The 22,660-nt window shown below is 40.4% G+C and overlaps 2 protein-coding genes across 3 annotated transcripts in view; one reads left to right on the top strand and one right to left on the bottom strand.

Moving 5' to 3' along the window:
* Positions 1 to 4,481: 4,481 nt before the first annotated feature.
* FGFBP3 (fibroblast growth factor binding protein 3) lies at positions 4,482 to 5,258 on the bottom strand. Its single transcript, XM_032170135.2, has one exon. The coding sequence runs from the start codon at positions 5,256 to 5,258 to the stop codon at positions 4,482 to 4,484; it is 777 nt and encodes a 258-aa protein (XP_032026026.1).
* A 15,283-nt stretch (positions 5,259 to 20,541) lies between these two features.
* BTAF1 (B-TFIID TATA-box binding protein associated factor 1) overlaps positions 20,542 to 22,660 on the top strand; it is a 107,647-nt gene continuing 105,528 nt past the window's right edge. The window contains exon 1 of one of the 2 annotated variants that reach the window (XM_032136841.2): positions 20,542 to 20,862. In XM_032136841.2, the coding sequence (XP_031992732.1) occupies positions 20,849 to 20,862 (14 nt within the window). In that variant the 5' untranslated portion in view covers positions 20,542 to 20,848. The remainder of the gene's footprint in view (positions 20,863 to 22,660) is intronic. The other variant, XM_032136857.2, reaches the window with a different exon arrangement.

Here is a 22,660-nt window from a genome sequence, read left to right as displayed (position 1 = left end):
TGTGTGTGTGTGTGTGTGTGTGTGTGTGTGTGTCGCAATCTCGCTCTGTCGCCCAGGCCGGAATGCAATGGCGCGATCTCGGCTCACCGCAACCTCCGCCTCCCAGGTTCAAGCGATTCTCCTGCCTCAGCCTCCCGAGTAGCTGGGATTACAGGCATGCACCACCGTGCCCAGCTAATTTTGTATTTTTAGTAGAGTTGGGGTTTCTCCATCTTGGTCACGCTGGTTTAGAACTTCTGACCTCAGGTGATTCGCCTGCCTCAGCCTCCCAAAGTGCTGAGATTACAGGCGAATTTTTATATTTTAAGTACAGACAGGGTTTCACCTTGTTGGCCAGGCTGGTCTCAAATTCTTGACCTCAAGAGATCTGCCTGCCTCAGCTTCCCAAAGGCTGGGATTACAGGTGTGAGCCACGGCACCTGGCCTGACATTTTATATTCTATTTTCTTTTCTTTTCTTTTCTTTTTTGAGATGAAGTCTCCCTCTGTTGCCCAGGCTGGAGTGTAGTGGCGCCATCTTGGTTCACTGCAACCTCCGCCTCCCTAGTTCAAGCTATTCTCCTGGCTCAGCCTCCTGAGTCGCTGGGATTACGGTCACGTGCCACCATGCCTGGCTAATTTTTGTATTTTTAGTAGAGATGGGGTTTCACCATGTTGGTCAGGCTGGTCTCGAACTCCTGACCTCATGATCTGCCTGCCTTGGCCTCCCAAAGTGCTGAGAGTACAGGTGTGAGCCAGTGCACCCGGCCTATATTCTATTTTCTTTTGTCCTTTTTTTTTTTTTAATGCACTAAATGGATTTCATGACCTCATTGGCTGGGTATCTCATTTTGAAAACACTATAATATTTCAAAGAAAAGTGGCATCTCATAGCAAACAATGAAATCCCACCTAAAGAAGAGAATCTTAAAACTTCTAGGCAGAAGAATAATTTTTGGGTGCAAAATATTTTCTGATTCCCCTTATGACTTCCTCTCTGACCCATGGGTTATCTAGAAGTATGTTGTTTGATTTCTAAGTATTTGGAAAACTTCCAAATCTCTTCCTTTCATTGATTCCTAACTTAAATGCTTTACAGAGAACATACTTTGTATTAAATTATTTTAAATATGTTGCAATTCATTTTATGGTCCAGAATATGGTCTATATTGGTGAATGCCCCATGCATATTTGAAAATGTGTAGTCTGCTGTTCTGCTGTTATAGGATACAGTATTCCAGAAAGGTCAATTAGGTCAAGTTTGTTGATAGTATTGTTCAGGTCTTTTATATTCTTACCGATTTTCTATCTTCTTTTTCTATTGATTACTGAAAGAGAAATGTTGAAGTCTCCAGATAAAATAGCGAATTTATCTATTCCTCCTTTTGATTCTATTGGTTTTTGCTTCATGTATTTTGTTGCACTGTTAGGTACACTCACATTTAGGATTGTTGTCTTTTTTGTGAGTTGATCCTTCTCTCTCTCTCGTTACGTAATGTCCCTCTTTATCCTCTTCCTTTGTTTTGGAGTTTACGTTGTTGGACGTAGCCCCTTGTGGTAAGCAGAATAATGCTGGCACTCCCCACCCCCCACCCCCCACTTCTCCCACCCCTGCCCCGTGTTGACATCTTAATCCCCAGAACCTGTGAATATATTGGGATAAATTGCATTAGATTTCAATGGGAAATTAAAGTTGCAGATAGAATTAAGTCAGCTAACCAACTGATCTTGAAATTGAAAAATTATTCTGGATTATCTGAATGGGCCCCGTGTATTTATAAGTGTCTTTTTAAGTAAAAAAAGAGGGAGGCAAGAAAGAGGGAGTCAGAGAAGGAGATGTGATGATAAAAGCAGAGTTTGGGGCCGGGCGTTGTGGCTGACGCCTGTAATCCTAGCACTTTGGGAGGCCGAGGCGGACGGATCACGAGGTTGGGAGATCGAGACCATCTTGGCTAACATGGTGAAACCCTAAAAAAAAAAAAAAAATACAAAAAATTAGCCGGACGTGGTGGCAGGCGCCTGTAGTCCCAGCTATTCGAGAGGCTGAGGCAGGAGAATGGCGTGAACCCTAGAGGCAGAGCTTGCAGTGAGCCAAGATCGCGCCATTGCACTCCAGCCTGGGCGAGTGAGCAAAACTCCGTCTCAAAAAAAAAAAAAAAAAAAAAAAAAAAATGGAGAGGTTGGAATGATTGTTGGATTTGAAGATGGAAGAAAACCAAGGGCCAAGGAATGTGGACAGCTCTAGAAGCTGGAAAGGGCAAGGAAACTGATTCTTCCCTAGAGCCTCTATTGTTCATTTCTACTCAGGTTGGCCTGACTTCCTGCTGCTTCTAGCTTGACCTTTTCTAGGACTCTTTTTTTGGCCTTGAACCTTGTCCTGTTGAATAGCAAGATTGGAACTTACCCAGAGTTTTCTTTCAATCAGCAGAATGTGGAAAACTAAGAGATACATCTTTCAGGTGATAGTGTACCCACCATGCTTAGAAGCAATTCACAGGCCCTGTGCATAATCAAAGAGAGGGGAATACACAAAGGTGAGAATACCAGGAGGTAGGGATCATGTAAGTAAATACATTATATACTTATAGTCTGCCACCATATGTAACTTGTAGAGTTAAGAGAATAATTAATGATTTACTCTTATTTGAAGAATTAGAATTTAACTTTCATTTATTATGAACAAATTTTGTGTTCTTGAGATCATAGGTGTTTAGGGTGCAAGGACTATGAAGTTGTTGTTTTAATATAGTATGCAATGGTATGCTTCAAATGGAGGACGAAAATGTTCAGAATAAAGCGATCTCACCTTGTTAAGAAGGGAATGACCATGAGGATTTAACTTCAAACTCCCAAATAAGTGGTTGCAAACACACACACACACACACACACACATATATATACATACGCACACACACATTTATATATATAATGGAAAAACATATATATATATATATATATATATATATAGTTGCCCCTCCACATCCATGGGCTCTGCATCCACAGATTCAACAATGGATGGGAGGAAGGTGGGGAGGAAGGGAAGAAGAAAGAGAACCAGGGTGCAAATCAAATAGAACAATGATAAGGCCAGGCAGCTGCCAGTTTGTGACTCTTGCTTTATGTCAACTTCTTAGTTTCTGCCTTTTCCCAGCAATTCAAGATGTGTTTAAGAACTTAATTCAAGGTTGGAAGTAGATCAAATGCAGGTAGAATTTCCATTGCCTTGCCACTTCTTTAAATCTAACCATACAGTTTTTATTGAGCACCTAACATACACAGTCTATCATTACATCACACTAAAAATGAAATACATTAATAATTAGTTACATGAAACAGAGATACAACTTCCATAATGGTCAAAATGACTCTGAGATACATACTTACATTTTAGCTGTTTTAAAAAAAATCATCAGATATAAAGAGAATCACTTTTTACTGGAGCACTCAACATCTATAATTCACTTCTAAATGCACAAGGTTAATGGGAAAATTCCAGAACATTAGTCACCATTTTGTTAAAAAGTAGCACTTCTAGTGGCACACCCCTGTAGTCCGGGCTACTCTGGAATGTCAAAGCCGCAGTGAGCCATAATTGCACCACTGCACTCCAGTCTGGATGACACAAGACCCTGTCTCAAAAATAAAAATAAAGTAGCACTTCAAAGCCAAGTGCAGTGGTGCATGCTTGTAGTCCCAGCTACTCCTAGCTATTCTGGAGGCTAAGATGTGAGGATCCCTTGAGGCCAGGAGTTGGAGACTGCAGTGCCTATTATTGCATCTGTGAACAGCCACCGCACTCCAGCCTGGGCAAGCCAGCCCCTGTCAGGGGGAAAAAAAAAAGTAGCTCTTCTAAAAGAATGGAAAGGAAATCATTCTGCAAACCTTTCCTTGGAGCCAGTTTTGACCTGTGAGGCTTCTGTCCCTATAGAGGTTATCTATGACACCCACCACGCCGCATCCAAGTTTATACCAATTCAGAAAGGGGAAAAAAGTCTGCAGTCTTGTTAGCTGATTAGGTGACAAGACATTGATTCAACCTGGCTCAGGTTGGCAATTGCTCATGGCTGCATTTAATAGAAATGTTAAACAATAAACATTGCATCCCCCTCCCCACATGGGACTCACATCACTTTAGTCACTCTATCTCCCCCTTATTCTCAGCCTCCTCTGTGCATCGATTTCTCTCCCCGCATCGATTTCTCTCCCCAGTCTCCAGTTTTGGCACATTTAAGGTACGCCTATTTCTGTTTCCATTATTTTTCCTGCTCTTAATCAGGACTGAGACTTTTCAAAATTTTTAACTTCTCTGCTATCCCAGAGATTCTCCATACCCCTTACACTCTCATCCCAAGCACCCCACCCTTACCCTTGCCCCCACCCCCATTCGAGAACCTGGACTTCTCCCCAATATCTATCACAGTACCCCCCCCCCGGTCTAAGACGTCCTTAGCTTTCCCTTCCCCACGCCTCCCCCATCATTCCTCCCTAAGCCGGCAGGCAGTCTCAGCCGTTCCAGAAATTGACAAAGAAGTTGCAGAGGGAGTGCCACTTCTCAGCGCAGTAGGTCTCCGTGAGCTCCGCGTTCCCGTCCAGCCCGTCGGGGTCGGGCCCGGTCCCCACGGGTCGCTCCTCGTTGGAGACCAAGGCCGCCTTCCTCTTGCCCTCGTTGGTCTTCCTCTCAGAGGGGTTTTCTTTGGGCGGTGCGCTTTGGGGAGGCGGAGTGCCAGCGACTGGGCCGGGCGCACGCTCCCGGGTCCGCCCCCGGTTCCGAGCCCGGGGCTTGGACTCCCTCGTGAATCCCGCGGCGGTGGGGCGTGCGGGCGGGGACGCGCGGGGCATTAGCCGCAGCTCGGCGCCGTGGCCCTTCTTGCCCGCGCACAAGCGGGCCTGGAGCGGCGCGGGGTCGTGACAGGGCCTCCGCTTCTTGCGCAGCCCTCCCAGCACCTGCTTCCAGAAGTGCGCGCGGCGTGCGGCGTAGGCTGCGCAGCGCTCCGGATCCCCGCGGTAGGCGCACTGGTGGCGCGCCCCGTCCGGGCTCTGGCAGCGCAGCGCCAACTCGCTGTCCGCTGCGGCCCCCGGGGAGGGCAGCAGGAGCTGCCAGCTGCACGCGTGCTGCTCGGGGCTAAGGAAGCGACCCGAGGAGCCGCCAGTGGGCCCGGAGACCCGCTCCGCCACGTTGCTAGCCGCCCCTTTCTCCCTCCGAGCAGCCGCGAGGAGGCAACCACTCAGTAGCAGCAGCAGCGACGGCGACAGCGACGCTCGCGGCCTCGGAGGACTCATGCTCCGCGGTTTCCGCGCTCCGCTCTTCTCAGACCACGTCTGTCGGGGCTGGACCAGGCAAAGAGCATTCCCTGGACCTGCGGACAGAGACAGAGACGGCCACCAACTGAGCCAGGCGCAGCGCTTCGCCCAGACGCATGCACCTGCGAACTACTCTTCCGCAGACTTTCTGGAAGCTGCAGCCTGCGAGGAGACCCTCTGAGGAGCTTTCCTGGGGAAACTGCTCACTGTCTAAATAATCACTTTCAAAGCATGTATGCATTGAGATTTTCTTCCCCTTGCAAATACGATAGCAAAACGATGCGTGATAATTGCCCCCTCTACCCCCTTCCTTCATTTTCTCCCTTCTCCAACCTGCAATAAACTATCTACAAAATCATTTCAGATGATTCCTTGGAAACATGCACTTTACTACACTTTGAACTTACCGAGTTCTGGGAGAGGCGCCAAAGCCTTATTAGGGTAGAGGGAACGACTGCACGGGGGAGTAGTCTGTTTTAGCCGGCTCCCTGTGAATGAACGTGGTATCAATGGAACAGAAGAAGCCTACCCTTCTTCGCCCCTCCCCGATTTCTCTCACACTGGGAGACTTATCACCGCCGCGCTTCTCTCTCTCTCTCCCTCCCTCTCTCTCTCTGTCTCTCCAGATGGATGATGGAAGCGGTCCTGTAGTATGAAATACAAATCTTGTATTTTGCTTCCAATGTTTAAAATAATCAGGCAAAATTAACCAAGATTTTCTTCTTTCACGTACTTAACCATCCAAAAAATAAAAATTAAACAAAAGATCTAAGTTTTAAAAGTTAAATAAAATGAAACAAAACAAACTTCAGTATTCTAAACTAGGCATTTTTTACACAATTATATTATTTACATTCTATTTCTCATATTCTGAGTTCTACATTTTTACCTATTATTTCCAATAGCCTTTCTTAAGACTCTCAATCTTAATAATTGTTACTACTAATAAAAATATAATATCCTAGTTTATTAACATACAATAGTGCCCAGCAGTTCACCCAGGAGTGGACATTTGGGCTTTTGATTATTTTTAGGTATTATAAATCAGTTATAAATGTCCTCCAAAAATTAGAAGTTTAAAAAAATTATTTGTATTATAGTAGTTGAAAGGTAAGATTACCAACTGAAATGGTATAATAGTTAAGAATGTGAGACCAGCCTGGCCTGGTGAAATCCCGTCTCTACTAAAAATACAAAAATTAGCCAGGCGTGGTGGCAGACGCCTGTAATCCCAGCTACTCAGGAGGCTGAGGTAGGAGAATCACTTGAACCCGGGACAGAGTGAGACTGCCTCTCAAAAAAAAAAAAAAAAAAGAGAGAATGAATGTGTTCTTGGATCTTGAAAATGTTACATTTAAGCAAAACTGCTTTTTTTGGAGCGGGGGATTGTGTGTGGGGGGGCGTTGGTTTATTTTGTTTTGTTTTTTGTTTTGAGACGGGGGCTCACTCTGTCGCCCAGGCTGGAGTGCAGTGGTGCTATCTCGGCTCACTGCAACCTCCGCCTCCCCGGTTCAAGGGATTCTCCTGCCTCAGCCTCCCGAGTAGCTGGAATTACAGGCGCCTGCCACAAAACCCAGCTAATTTTTAGTGGAGATGGGGTTTCACCATGTTGGCCAGTCTGGTCTCAAACTCCTGACCTCAGATGAGCCACCTGCCTCAGCCTCTCAAAGTGCTGACCAGGCAAAGCTGCTTTTTTTTTTTTTTTTGCTCTGTTTAAAAATTTTATTTAGAAGCCAACTTGTAGAAGTTAGCATAATTTTACAGATTATTAGAAAAATTCAATTATTTTCTCTCTGCAAACAGTTATAATAGGTTAGGAATAATAGATCAGAAATGTACTACATTACAAAACAGTGGCCTATAACTATCTGTACATTTACTGTGCACCTTAAGGAAAAGAATTTGACAGTGTGCTGTACTTACACTGCAGGTAACATATTTTTATTCTAGCACACAAAACTGACCAGTGGTAGTGCTTGAATTTATAAATGGCCATTAAACACAATATTTAAACTCAGATGTATATTTAGCATGCTAAAAAGTGAAAAAAATTTCAACTGAAGTTCTGTGGCTCATCAGTTCAAATGTTTCATGGCATTTTTTTCTTTAAATGAAAGATTTTGATATTGTAAAACAAATAATTTTACATAATAAATGCAAAAGGATAAAATTTTCTAAATTTTTAGAAAGAATATTTACATTCATTTTGTCATGGGTTTCGTGTGGCTCTTCTAAATATATTAATCATATTAATAAGACACGTCCTATACAATTTTCAGAGTCCATCTTCAATTAAAAACTGTAACAAAAATAAACAGTATGTAAAGAGTAACAAAAAGTAAATTAAATATACTAAACTCACACAACAGGTAGAATAAAATGAAACCAAATTACATAATGGCAGGTTATACATTTTAAAGAATCTCTTTCCACTTAGTCAAATAAGACAGAAATTGAAATGCTAACTTACTGATTTCTGTGAGGTTTTCCCCACTGGTTCAAATGGGAAAATTTGATATAAATCTAATATTTTATTTCTGTACATTTAACATGTTTCAATATAATCTGCAGTCTCATGTATAGCTTGTCAATAATGCCATCATCACTATATGTAAAAAAAAAAACCTCACTGCTTACTAGAAATGCTAAACACTGGAAAAAAATGGAATTTTATACATTTGTTTTCTTAAATTTTGACAGATATTCTTCAAAAAGTTAAAACTGCCTTCCACAAAATTTTGTGTGACAGGCAAAAAGTGTGAATTCCATCGAAAAGGCACTGTCAACAATACTCAGAATAATCTGACAAGGTCTACATCAATGTCTGAGTAAAGAATAGGTAAATAGACAAACCCTCATAAAAGACAGCATTATTGTTTAAATATACTATAGCTATATAAAAAGAAATAAAGTGACACACAGAAATGACCCTTAGCAAAGCTGTTTTTAAACTTCAGAATATTCCATCATCTTTTAAAAATATTCTCATTAATAAATGTGATTTCTTTTAATTGCAAGAGTTTATACCTCTGACTGTAATTTTTTTAGACAAGTAAATATTTTACTTAAATACTTCCTCAAGATATCAGGAATTCTTATTATATTTCCTAATGTCCTCTCGCATATAGCATTTTCTATTACTGAACTCCTGTTAGTATTATATTTGAACAATTATTGTTTGGTTACTACTATAAAAACCAAAATACTTTAGAATTAGAAAAATGTGTTTAACCATGGAATACTATGCAGCCATAAAAAATGATGAGTTCGTGTCCTTTGTAGGGACATGGATGAAACTGGAAAACATCATTCTCAGTAAACTATCGCAAGGACAAAAAACCAAACACCGCATGTTCTCACTCATAGGTGGGAATTGAACAATGAGAACTCATGGACACAGGAAGGGGAACATCACACTCCGGGGACTGTTGTGGGGTGGGGGGAGGGGGGAGGGACAGCATTAGGAGATACATCTAATGCTAAATGACGAGTTAATGGGTGCAGGAAATCAACATGGCACATGGATACATATGTAACAAACCTGCACATTGTGCACATGTACCCTAAAACCCTGAAGTATAATAAAAAAAAAAAAAGAAAAAAGAAAAAGAGGGAATCCTCCCAAAAAAAAAAAAAAAAACTTAAAAGGTTTAAAAAAAAAAAAAGAAAAAAGAAAAATGTGTTTAAATATATAGTAGTATATATTAAATATATAGTAATGTATATTGACTTCAGAAAGGAAGTTTTTACCACTCTGGTAAAATCAGAGAAACTAGATAACTTGTCCAGGGTCACACATCATTTAGTGATAAAACCACTAACATCTTTCAGTGATCAGTGATCTTTATGTTTTGTCTTTTTATTTTATATTAATTATGTTTTAATTATACCAATTCAGGCTGGGCATGGTGGCTCACACCTGTAATCCCAGCACTTTGGGAAGCCAAGGCACGTGGATCACCTGAGGTCAGGAGTTCGAGACCAGCCTGGCCAACATGGCAAAACCCCATCTCTACTAAAAATACAAAAATTAGCCAGGTGTGGTGGTGCACACCTATAATCCCAGCTACTCAGGAGGCTGAGGCAGGAGAATCACTTGAATGCAGGAGGCAGAGGTTGCAGTGAGCCGAGGTCACACCGCTGCACCCCAGCTTGGGCAACAGAGCAAGACTCTTTCTCAAAAAATAAATAAATAAATAAATAAATAAATAAATAAATAAATAAATAAAATAAAAAATTGATTACACCAATTCAACTTATAATGAAAACCAATTTGTACCTATGAAGATTAGAAACATTAACATGTTTCATAAATAAGACTAGCTAATTAATACATTTCACACTTGGAAGCCCTTTCTTTCCCAGAAAACTGTCTTTGTATGTGTGAAGCATGGATGAGTAGTCACAGGCTTTTGTCTGTTGCCTTGGCATTACCTTTTGTTAACAACTACTGAACCGAATTGGTACCATTTTTAACGAAAGAATGACATCTTGTGGCATAATGCTCTAATTACAATAAAAAAATTTATTATCTGAAAGCTGTAATTAAGAGATACTCCAGAGACCATGCTTCGCTGTCACAAACATTGTTCCCAGAGTAAAAAGTAAGGGCACATAGATATATTATACAATATCAGAAAAGGGGAGTTATTTTTTTAAAAACTGTGGCATAATACGCATAACATAAAATTTGTTGTTTTAACTATTTTTAGGTGTACTCTTCAGTGACATTAAAAAGATTCACACTGTTGTGCAACCATTATAGCTATCCATCTCCAGAACTTTTTTTCATCCTCCAAAACTGAAACTCTGTACCCATTCCTCCCTTCCCCCAGCCCCTGGCAACCATCATTCTACTTTCTGTCTCTGTGAATTTGACTACTCTAGATATCTTATGGTAAGTGTAATCCTACAGTATTTGTCCTTTGTGATTGGCTTATTTCACTTAACACAATGTCTTCAAGGTTTATCTGTGTTATAGTATGTATCTGAATTTATTTCATTTTTAAGTCTGAATAATATTCCATTGTATGTATATACCACATTTTGTTTACCCACTTAGGTTGTTTCCATACCTTGGCTATTGTAAATAATGCTGCAATTAACATGAAAGTGCAGATATCTTTATGAGGTGGTCATTTCATTTTCTTTGGATATATGCCCAGAAGAGGAATTGCTAGGTCATATACTAGTTGATTTTTAATTTCTTTACAAATCTCCATACTGTTTTCCATAATGGCTGTACCAATCTACATTCTCACCAAGAGTGTACAACCTTTTCCCCACATCCTTGCCAACATTTATCTTTTGACTTTTTGGTAATAGCCATCCTAACGGATGTGAGGTAGTGTCTCATAGTGGTTTTGATTTACAGTTCCCTGATGATTAATGGTGTTGAGCACCCTTTCATATACCTGTTGGTGATTTTCATGTTTTCTTTGGAAAAATGTGTATTCAGGTCTTTTTGCCCATTTTAAAATCAGGTTATTTGTTTTTCTACCCTTGAGTTGTATGAGTGCTTTATAAATTTTGGACAGTAAACCCTTATTTGATATATGGTTCACAGATATTTTTTCCCAATCTGTAGCTGCCATTTATTTGTTGATTGTTTCCTTGGCTGTGCAAAAGCTTTTTAGTTTCATGTAGTACCATTTATTTATTGTTGCTTTTGTGGCTTGAGCTTTTGGTGTGATGTCCAAAACTCATTGCCAAGGCCCATGTCCAGGAGATTTTCCCTTATGTTCTCTTCTGGGAGTTTGATAGTTCCTGGTCTTACAATAGGTTCTTTATCCATTTTGAGTTGATGTTTTTGTATAGTGTAAGATAATGATCAAATTTCATTCTTTTGCATATGGAAATCCAGTTTTCCCAGCACTATTGAGACTACCCTTTCCCATTGTGTCTCTTGTCAAAAATTAGTTCACCATATATGTTTGAATTTATTTCTTGGTTCTCTATTCTGTTCCATTGTTCTATGTGTCCGTTTTTATGCCAGTACCATTACTGTTTTGATTACTAAAGCTTTATAATATAATTTTTTTTGAGACAGGGTCTCGCTCTGTTGCCCAGCCTGGAAGGCAGTGGCATGATCATGGCTCACTGCAACCTCAAACTCTGGGCTCAAGCAATCCTCCCACATCAGCCTCCTGAGTAGCTGGGACTACAGACATGTGCCACCACACCTGGATAATTTTTTCTACTTTTCATAGAGACACAGTGTCACTATGTTGCCCAGATTTGTCTCAAACTCCTGGGCTAAAGCAATCCTCCTGCCTCAGCCTCCAAAAGTGCTGCGATTATAGACTTTAATGTAATTTAAAATCAGGAAGCGTAATGCCTCCAACTTTGTTTTTCTTTCTCAGAATTGTTTTGGTAATTCATGGTCTTTTATGTTTCCATACAGATTTTAGGATTGCTTTTTCCATTTCTGTGAAGAATGGCATTGGGATTTTTGTAGGGATTGTGTTGAATCTGCATACTGCTTTAGGTAGTATGGATATTTTAACAATGTTAATGCTTACAATCCATGAGCATGGGGTAGCTTTCCATTTATTTGTGTCTTCTTCAATTTCTTTCATGAATGTTTTACAGTTTTCAGTGTAATTTTTACACCTCAGTTAAATTTATTCCTGAGTATTTTATTTTATTTTACTTTTTCATCCTATCATAAATGGGATTGTTTTCTTGCATTCTTTTTCTGTTAGGTCATTATGTGTATAAAAATGCTACTGATTTTTGTATGTTCATTTTGTATCCTGACACTCTACTCAATTCATTTAGTGGTTCTAATAGGTTTTTGTGAAATCTTTAAAGCTTTTAAAAATAAGATAATGTCATCTGAAATAGAGATAATTTTACTTCTTTTATAATTTAGACACTTTTTATTTTTCTGTCTGATTGCTCTTGGTAGTACTTCTAGTACTGTGTTACACAGAAGTGGTGAGACTGGGCATCCTTGCCTTTGTCTTTTACTACATCTTAGAGGAAAAGCTTTCAGTATTTCCCCATTGATTATATGAGGAACTAACATTGTATGTTAGCTGTGGGTTTTTCATAAATGGCTTTTATTATGTTGAGGACTTTTCCTTCTATACCTAAATTATTGTGAGTTTTTATCAAGAAGAAATGTTGGACTTTATTGAATGCTTTTCCCAAATCAATTGAGATGATCATGTGGTTTTTATCTTTCATTCTGTTAAATCTATCACATCGATTGATATGCATATGTTACACCAGACTTGCATGGCTAGGATAATTCTCATTTGGTCATGATGTATAATCTTTTTTATGTATTGTTAAATTCAGCTTGCTAACATCTTCTTGAGAATTTTTGCATTGATATTCATCAGAGAGATTGTCCTATAGTTTTCTTTTCTTGTGATGTCTTTCACTTAGGTATCAAAGTGAAGATGGCCTCATAAAGTTTATTTGGAAATATTCCCTCTAGCTTTATTTTTTGGAAGAGTTGTATTAAGAAGCATTGGTATTAATTCTTCTTTGAATGTTTGGCAGAATTCAGTGTGAAGCCATCTGGTCCTGGGCTTGGCTTTTCTTTGTTGGGCAGTTATTTATTTTTGTTTGTTTGTTGGCTTTTTTTTTTTTTTTTTTTTTTTTTTTTTTTTTTTTTTTTTTTTTTTTGAGACAGAGTTTCGCTGTTGTTGCTCAGGCTGGAGTGCAATGGCGCAATCTCGGCTCACCGCAAACTCTGCCTCCCAGGTTCAAGCGATTCTCCTGCCTCAGCCTCCCAAGTAGCTAGGATTACAGGCATGCGCCACCACCCCAGCTAATTTTGTATTTTTAGTAGAGACGGGGTTTCTCCATGTTGGTCAGACTGGTCTTGAACTCCCGACCTCAGGTAATCCACCTGCCTTGGCCTCCCAAAGTGCTGGAATTACAGGCATGAGCAACCGTGCCCGGTGTTTCTTGTTTTTTTTTTGAGATGGAGACTTGCTCTGTCGTCCAGGCTGGAGTGCACTGGCTCACTGCATTGGGTCATTTGGCTCACTGCAACCTCCGCTTCCCAGGTTCAAGCAATTCTTGTGCCTCAGCCTCCTAAGTAGCTGGAATTACAGGCACCCACCACCAGGCCCAGCTAATTTTTGTATTTTTAGTAGAGATGGGGTTTCGCCGTGTTGGCCAGGCTGGTCTTGAATTCCTCACCTCAGGTGATCTGCCCGCCTTGGCCCCCCAAAATGTTGGGATTACAGGCGTGAGCCACCGCTCCCAGTTTTTTATTACTACTTCAATCTCTTTATTGGTTATTAGTCGGCTCATGCCTTCTATTTCTTCCTGACTCAATCTTGGTAGGTTGTATTTTTCTAGGAATTTATCCATTTTTTCTAGGTTATCCAATTTCTTGGCATATACTTGTTCATAATAGTCCGTTATAATCTTGTTTTTTATTTCTGAGACATCTGTTGTAATTTCTTCACTTTGATTTTTTGAGTCTTCTCTTTTTCTCTTAGATGATTTATCAATTTTATTTATTTGTTCAAAAAACCAACTCAGTTCTATTCTATGGCTTTTCTGTTCTCTGTTTTATTTCGGTTCTGATTTTCATTGTTTCCTCCCTTCTATTAATTTTGGGGTTAGTTTATGCTTCTTTTTCTAGTTCCTTGAGGCATAATGTTAAACTATATGGGATCTTCTTTTTTAAGGTAGGCATTTGTTGCTATAAACTTCTCTCTTAGAACTGCTTTTGCTGCAGATGTGTTATGTTTCCATTGTCATTTGCCTCAAGATTTTTGTAAATTTACCTTTTGATTTCTTCTTTGATCCATCGATTGTTCAAGAGCATGTTGCTTAATTTCCACATACTTGTGAATTTTTAAAGATTCCTTCTGCTATTGATTTCTAGTTTCATACCTCTATGGTCTGAAAAAATACTAGATACGACTTTATAAGCTTGTTAATACTAGTTTTGTGGCTTAACATATGCTCTATCCTGGAGAATGTTCCATGTACACTAGAGAGAAAATGTGTATTCTGCTGCTGTTGGGTGGAAAGTTCTCTGAATATCTGTTAGGTTCATTTGGCCAAAAGTGCAATTCAAGTCCAGTATTTCCTTATTAATTTTCTGTTCAGTTGCTCTATCAGTTGTTGAAAGTGGGATATTGAAGTCTCCTACTATTATTGTATTGCTGCTGTCTGTTTCACCCTTTATGTTCATTAATATTTGCTTTATGTATTTAAGTATTCCAATGTTAGGTTCATATATATTTACACTCATTGTGTCCTCTTGATGGATTGACCCGTTTATCATTAAATAATGACCATCTTTGTCTCTTGTGACAGGATTTGACTCGAAGTCTATTTTATCAGATGTAAGTATAGCAACCTCTGCTTTTTTTTTTTTTTTTTTTTTTTTTTGAGACAGGGTCTCATTCTGTTTTCCAGGCTGGAGTGCAGTGGCACAAACATTGCTTACCACAGCCTTGACCTCTTGGGCTCAAGTAATCCCCCTGCCTCAGCCTCCTGAGTAGCTGCAACTACAGGTGCATGCCACCACGCTTGGCTAATTTTTACATTTTTTTGTAGCAATGAGGTCTCCCTACATTGCCCAGGCTGGTCTCCAACTCCTGGGCTGAAGCGAGCCTCCCACCTTGGCCTTCCAAAATGCTGGGATTGCAGGTGTGAGCCACCATGCCTGGCCTCCCTGCTGTCTTTTGGTTACCATTTGCATATAATACCTTCTTTCATCTCTATTTTCAGCCTGTGTGTATCCTTAAAGCTTAATCCATCTCCTGTAGATAGCATATAGTTGGATCTTGTTTTAAAAATCTATTTAGCAACTCTATGTCTTTTGATTGGGGAATTTAGTCCAATTACATTCAAGATTATTATTAAAGGAAGGACTTACTATTTTTACTTTGTTATTTTATATCTGGTTGTTCTGTAGAATCTTTGTTTATTTCTGGTTGTTTTGTAGCACCTTTATTTCTTTTTTAATTAAAAAATTTGATAATCCTCTGTAGTACTAAGCTTTGTTTTCTTTCTCTTTATTGTTTGCATAACTGCTATGGTTATCATGAGGCTTACGTAAAACAACTTATAGTTATAGTCAACTGTTTTTAGCTGATAACATCTGTTACATGCAAAAACTCTGGACTTTTCTCCTCTACATACTGTGTTTTTTTTTCTTTTTTTTTTTAAGAGACAAGGTCTTGCTACATTGTCTAGACTGACCTTGGACTTCTAGGCTCAAGTGATCCTCCCACCACAGCCTCCTGAGTAGCTGAGTTTACAGGCATATGCCATGCCCAGCTACACAATTTGTGTTTTTGATGTCACAATTTACACCTTTTTATATTGTATATTATTTAACAACTTATTATAGCTTTTGTTATTTTTTTGACCATTTTGACTTCTGACCTTTATACTAGAGATATGTATGCTTTACATACTACCAGTACAGTATTGGAATATTCTGGGTTTATCTACATATTTATCTCTACTAGTGAGTTTTATACTTTCATTTGTATTCATAATAATTATTATCATCCTTTTGTTTATACTGGAACTTCATGGCTGTGCATGGTGGCTCATACCTATAATCTCAACACTTTGGAGGCCAAGACAGGAGGATCACTGGAGTCCAGGAGTTTGAGACAAGCCTAAGCAAGATGGCAAGACTCCATCTCTATAACAAATAAATAAATAAATATTAGCTGGGCACAGTGGTACATGCCTATAGTTCCATCTACTTGGGAGGAATTCAAAGTGGCAGTGAATCATGATTGTGCCACTGAATTCCAGCAACAAAGCAAGACCCTGTCAAAAAAAGAAAAAAAGAAAAGAAGGAAGAAAGGAAGAAAGCAAGAAAGCCTAGCACTTTGGGAGGCCGAGGCAGGTGGATCACTTGAGGTCAGGAGTTAGAGACCAGCCCGGGCAACATGGTGAAACCCCGCCTGTACTAAAAATGCAAAAATTAGCCAGGTGTGGTGGCAGTTGCCTGTAATCCCAGCTACTCGGGAGGCTGAGGCAGGAGAATTGCTTGAACCCAGGAGGCGGAGGTTGCAGTGAGCCAAGATTGCACCATTGCACTCCAGCCTGGGGGACAAGAGCAAGACTTCGAAGAAAAAAAAAAAGGAAAGAAAGAACCTTCCATTAGGCATTTCTTGTAGGGCAGACCTAGTAGTGATGAGTTTCTTCAGCTTTTGCTTGTTTGGGAAAAACTTTATTTCTTCTTCACTTCTGAAGGCCAGTTTTGCTGGGTATGGTACTCTTGGCTGACAGTTTTTTTGTTTTTGTTTTTGTTTTTGTTTTCCTTTCAGTACTTTGAATATATAATCTTATTCTTTCCTGGCCTATAAGGTTTCTCCTGAGAAATCTACTGGTAGTCTAATGGAGATTCCCGTATATGTGACTTGACACTTTTCTCTTGCTGCTTTTAAAATTCTTTATTTTTCTTTAAATTTTGACAGTTTGATTATCATGTGCCTTGGTGAGGATGTTTTTGGGCTGTATTTATTGGGGGATCTTTCAGTTTTATGAATCTGCCTCTCTATATCTGTCCCAAGACTTGAAAGGTTTTTTTAGCAATAATTTCACTAAATAAGCTTTCTTTTTCGTTATTCTTCTCCTTTAACTCCTATAACGTGAATATTTGTTCACTTAATGGTGTATATTTAGTTATTATTATAAATAATAATAGCTAAACTAGTTAATCATAATAGTTAATATTTATTTAATACTTAGTCTTTTCTTTTCATTGAAACAGGGTCTCCTTCTATCACCCAGGCTAGAGTAGAGTAGCATGATCATGGCTTACTGTTGCCTCAAGTTCCTGGACTCAAGGGATCCTCCCACCTTAGCCTCCTGAGTAGCCGAGATTATAGGCACATGCCACCAACGGCTGGCTTTTTTTTTTTTTTTTTTGAGACGGAGTCTTGCTCCGTCACCCAGGCTGGAGTGCAGTGGCGCAATCTCGGCTCACTGCAAGCTCCGCCTCCCAGGTTCACGCCATTCTCCTGCCTCAGCCTCCCGCGTAGCTGGGACTACAGGTGCCCGCCACCATGCCTGGTTAACTTTTTCTATTTTTCACAGAGACTAGGTTTCACCGTGTTAGCTAGGATGGTCTCGATCTCCTGACCTCGTGATCTGCCTGCCTTGGCCTCCCTAAGTGCTGGGATTACAGGCGTGAGCCACCGTGCCCGGCCTAATTTTTAAACAAATTTTTTTGTAGACATGAGGTCTCCCTATGTTGCCTAGGTTGGTCTCGAATTCCTGGGCTCAAGCAATCCCCCCACATCAGCCTCTCAATGTGCTGGGATGACAGGCATGAACTATCACACCTGGCTAATACTTAGTATTTTCTAAGTGTGTCATGTATGAACTCATTTCTTCCTTATGACAATTCTATAAGTACAGGTTTATGATCTATTATTTACAATTCTGAAATTGAAAATGGTCTGAAAACCACACTTTTAAAAACTCACCTATAGTCCCAGCTACTCATGAGGCTGAGATGGGAGGACTGCTTGAGCCCAGGAGTTCAAGACTAGCCTTGGAAACAGCAAGATGCCATCTCCAAATATATATATTTGGCAGCAAATCCTGGCCTGAACTGGCAATGCCTATCTATAGTCTTTTACTTATTCTTCTTAGTATGGTTAGTCATACATTTTGCTGCAGCTCTATAAATGTATATGATTATAGAGTACTGCCCTAGAAGCTGTTGGGATGTTGCATAATACAAGGTATATTCATTGGATTACTTTTCAAAACCTAAATAGTTTTTAACTCAGAAAATCATCTGGCAGGGGTGATGAACTGGTATAGATAAGGGTGGTGAACTGGTACTATTATTATCCCCGTTTCACAGCTGAATAAATTGAGACTAGAAGTTGCCACTTACTCAAGTTTCCATTGTTAACAAAAACAGTAGGCAATGTAGTTAATAATATTTTTGAGGGCTTCTTGTGGCAGTCACTTGGTTAAATGTTTTATGTGCATTAATTTAATCATCACCACAACCCTATGAGTACTATTATTATCCTCATTTCCCAGATGAAGCTTAGAGAGGTTCTAAAATCCCCCCTGGAGACACTGCGATTAAGTGTGGTGAGAAAGGATTTAAAAACAAGCCGGTCCAATATCAATATATTTGATTATTACACTATCCTTTACAAATCTACACCACCAGTCCTTTCCTCTCTTCTAATGCCATTTAGACTATATACCCAATTATCTGATATTAAAAAGATTTAAAAAATATAACTAAGATCATTTTACTCACTTTCTTAAAACTCTATGACTTTCTACTTCATATGGAGCAAAGTCCAAATTCCTTACGATGACCCCTTTCTACTTCTCCCATCTCATTTCCCAACAGAGCAGACTTCTCTTACACCTTTGCACTACGTATACCCTCTTCCTGGAAGGGTCCCAGATTGTCACACATTTAGCTACCTCTTGTCATTTACTGCTCAGCTTAAGCTAATCCTGTTTTTCCCTGATTTACCCAGTAAGAGTAGGTCTTTAATCATACCATTAATCCCATCATTCTCTTTACATAGCACATAAATATATTTTCAATGTTTATCTATTTTCTTTTTCCTTTCCTTTGAATGTAAATTCAACCAGAGTAAGCATCTTGTCTGTTCTGGTTTCTTCAGAAGTTCCAATCTCTCATACGGTAGGTGCTTAATTTTGGCTAAATGATTGTTGTACACGATCAGTAAAAAGTATCTGCTTGTTATTGAATGGTGGGAGATAAAGTGATGAGGCAAGTAGGCGACTAAAGTGAAAGTGTAAAAATATCTTGAACATCAACTTGATTAGATGTTAATAGCATAAACACCGCCAAGCAGAGTTTCTGATACAGAGAGGTGACAAACGTTTGTTGAATGACTGGACAATAAATATTATTACTAGCTTGAACCTGGAGGCAAATTACTTAACCTTTCTGAGCTTAGTTTCCTTGTCCACGAAGATTAAAACTAACTTTTCAGGGTTTCCCTACAAATTATATGGATAATGCATGTCATGTGCCCAGCACACAGCAGGTACTTGTTAGTTTCTTTCTCTTTACATACATATATACTACTTTATGGTTTACAAAGTTCTTGTAAGCTCTTCTAGATCCATGACCTCATTTTATTCCCACAATCTTCTGCAGTGCTTCTCATTAGCCTCATTTTACAGATGAAAAACAGACTCAAGGATTGAGACATAGCCTCTTCAGGTAATGAGAAGCCAATGGACATGCTTTATAAGCATAGGAGCGACATGATAAAAAGCAGTGAGGTTTTTCGAAGATTAATCTGTTGGTGGCCTATAAAATGGGCTGAATTGAAAATTGGAGAAATATTATTTTGACTACTAGCATAAAAATCAAGTTTAAGGGCCAGGCGCAGTGGCTCACACCTGTAATCCTAGCACTTTGGGAGGCCGAGGCGGGCGGATCACTTGAGGCCAGGAGCAGGAGACCAGCCTGGTCAACATGGCGAAACCCTGTCTCTACTAAAAAATACAAAAAATTTGGCCAGGCGTGGGGCCCGTGTGCCTCCCAGCTACTCGGGAGGTTGAGGCACATTTAGAATCGCTTGAACCCGGGAAGCGCAGGTTGGCAGTGAGCCGAGATCGCGCCACTGCACTCCAGCCTGGGTGACAGAGTGAAACTCGGTCAAAAAAAAAAATCAAGTGTAAGATGATAAGCGCCTGGCAGAAGTGTTTAAAAGCCTAATGAACTTAAAAATATTGAAAAGCCAGGTAAGTTCCCCAAACGAACAAATGTTTAAAAATGGTAGTTTTCAAATCTGGCTGGCTGAGAAAATGATGGTACAAACAACATAAACAATTGAGAAATGTTAACTTGGCAAAATCGTTGGTCAGAAGACCTTCTCTCCAATACCTAGGCAGAACTTCTGGTAAATAATGACAAACATCTGAGCCATTTCTTCAGTGTCATAGCGACTTCTTGCTTTCACTCCTCCCACTGGCTTCACCACCTGGACAAGAGCGTGTTAAGGTCCTTCTGATCTTGCTTCCTAGAAGCAGTATGGTGGCAAGCAGAATCTGGGTAGTATGGAATTAGAAACCAAGCTTTTGAAGTTCCAGGACTTGGACTAAATCGCCTTTTTCCTTCTCTGTCAAATAAGAGGACCCTTATTTCACCTCCTTCTCTAGTTTTAAGACTAGACATCCTCTCCATATTAGCACAAAGCGCTTTTATTTAGGCGCGTGCCACCAAACCTGAGGCGCTCGCGCCGGGCTGAGCCCCTGTCGGTGAGCTTACGTCACTTCCGGCGCGCTGACGCTCAGTTGTGCGTGCCGACGCCCGCGTCAGCAAAGAGCGGAGCTGAGGGTACCCGGTTTGAAGTCGTGCGGGTCGGAGGACTGCCGCCTCCGCTACCGTCTTGGACGCCTGCTTCCCGGCCGCCGCGGGGACGAGCTCGGGTAGGCGGCAGGGCAGATGCCCGAGGGCCTGCGCTGGAACGCCCCACGCCGCACCGGCCGCTCCCCTGTGCTCCGCGGCCTGGGCCTGCACCGCTCAGCTCTCTGGAAACTAGCGCCTCAGCTGCGCGGCGCGTAGGTCGCGGGGAGCTCCGAACCGCCGGTGCCCGGCCATGGCGGTCTCCAGGTGGGTCTCGCTCCTGACGAGCGAACTGGAAGGCGACTCAGGCAAGGCACGGTCTCCTCTCAGAGCCCCCACTCCTAGAGAAGTGCGGTTCTCATTGTCACTGGGCTCTGGCGCTTTCTTCAGTAGACTTCGGAGTTCGCACCGTGGTCGGCGGGGGTTTGGGCTCGGGTTACTCCTGGGGAAATTGGTTCAATAATGCCTTTTTCTTGTTATTAGACCCTTTGGCACGTTAGAGCTGTTTTTTTCTCTTTCCTCACCATGTTTCTGTTCTCTGGTTTCTCTTCCCTCTTTCGATTCTAGGAGAGTCTCTTATCTTTCTCAGTATTCTAAGGCTGGTCCCTAACCTCCATTTCATGGGAAAACTTGGTAGTTACTGTCGATGGAGGGGAAACCTGAATTACTGTTATCTAAGAGACCGTCTAATTATGTTAACAGTTTTAATTCACGTTCTTAGGGGTATGTTCTTTCCTGAGATGTTTTTTAAAATTAAGTATAATTTCTCCTTTTGTTTGGCAGTAAACATTCCAACGTCAGCGTTGTAACCTTAAGCCAGTTATCGTATTAGCATCATTTTCCGTAACTAAGGCGTGGAAGATAAATCACAAATCTTATATTCTTTTGAAATTGCCTGTCAACAGGAAAGTCCAGGAAAACTATAGAAAAACTAACAAGACATTTATTTGTATAGCTATGGGAGAAACATTACTTTTTCCTCCAGTATGATAGAATGGTTGGAAAGCTTTTGTAAGCGGATTTTGGTGGCCCTCTGTACATGTAATTAAGGGATAGTTCCTCTGTGATAGTGAACGAGTGGATTCACCAAGTTCTTTAGAGTTGATATGGTAACTTTTAATGAGAATTGGATTCTTTTACCATATAGACTGAAGGAATAAATGATGAAAACAAATAGTTTTCATTCTTTTTTATAATTAACTGAACACATTCTTTGAGCATATTAAGTGCGCAAGTTTTATCTGTTTTGCAAGGGAAAGGATAACCCATTCCTTACAGACTCCCTAGATGACTGATGAAATAGTGTGTGGGAGAAGCCCATGGGAGTTGGGTGAAGGGGGTTGCTAGGTACCGTTGTATGGGGCATCTGATTTTTATTTTATAATCTATTCAATGTGGGGAAATTCTTTTTTTTTTTTTTAGTAAAACTGCCTTGAGAGAATACAAGTGACATTTTACATTTTTGCAAATATAGAAAGGTGTATCTTCTAATTTGTTACCTCCGGTATAAATGCATGAATATATACATTGTAAATGCATTGATATATAAACTTAATATAACATTTATCAGGTAATAGTGTTTAAGGAGATGAGTACTTCCTTTCTTAGAGCAACTTGTGTATTTTCACAGGATTGGATGTAGCTTTATAAAGACAAAATGAAAGTGTTTAAAAAGAACCTAATTTTCGGGCAACACTAATCTCTCTCTTTTTTTTTTTGGAGATGGAATCTGGCTCTGTCACCCAGGCTGGAGTGCAGTGGTGAGATCTCGGCTCACTGCAAGCTCCACCTCCTGGGTTCAGGCCATTCTCCTGCCTCAGCCTCCCAAGTAGCTGGGACTACAGGTGCTCGCCACCACGCCTAGCTAATTTTTTGTATTTTTAGTAGAGACGGGTTTCACCGTGTTAGTCAGGATGGTCTCGGTATCCTGACCTCGTGATCCGCCCGCCTTGGCCTCCCAAAGTGCTGAGATTACAGGCTTGAGCCACCGCGCCCGGCCAACTCTAATCTCTTTATGGAAGTTTAGGACACTTAATATTTCTCAATGACGGAGTGGGTTTGGAAG

Source organism: Hylobates moloch, unplaced genomic scaffold (genome assembly GCF_009828535.3).
Source record: "Hylobates moloch isolate HMO894 unplaced genomic scaffold, HMol_V3 SCAFFOLD_3, whole genome shotgun sequence".
NCBI lineage: Eukaryota > Metazoa > Chordata > Mammalia > Primates > Hylobatidae > Hylobates > Hylobates moloch.
The sequence above is the reverse complement of the archived record's forward strand: the minus strand, read 5'-3'. Positions and strand labels throughout refer to the sequence as shown.

Coding starts and splice junctions, on each gene's coding strand:
- FGFBP3 (XM_032170135.2), bottom strand. CDS start 5,258: ATGAGTCCTCCGAGGCCGCGAGCGTCGCTGTCGCCGTCGCTGCTGCTG.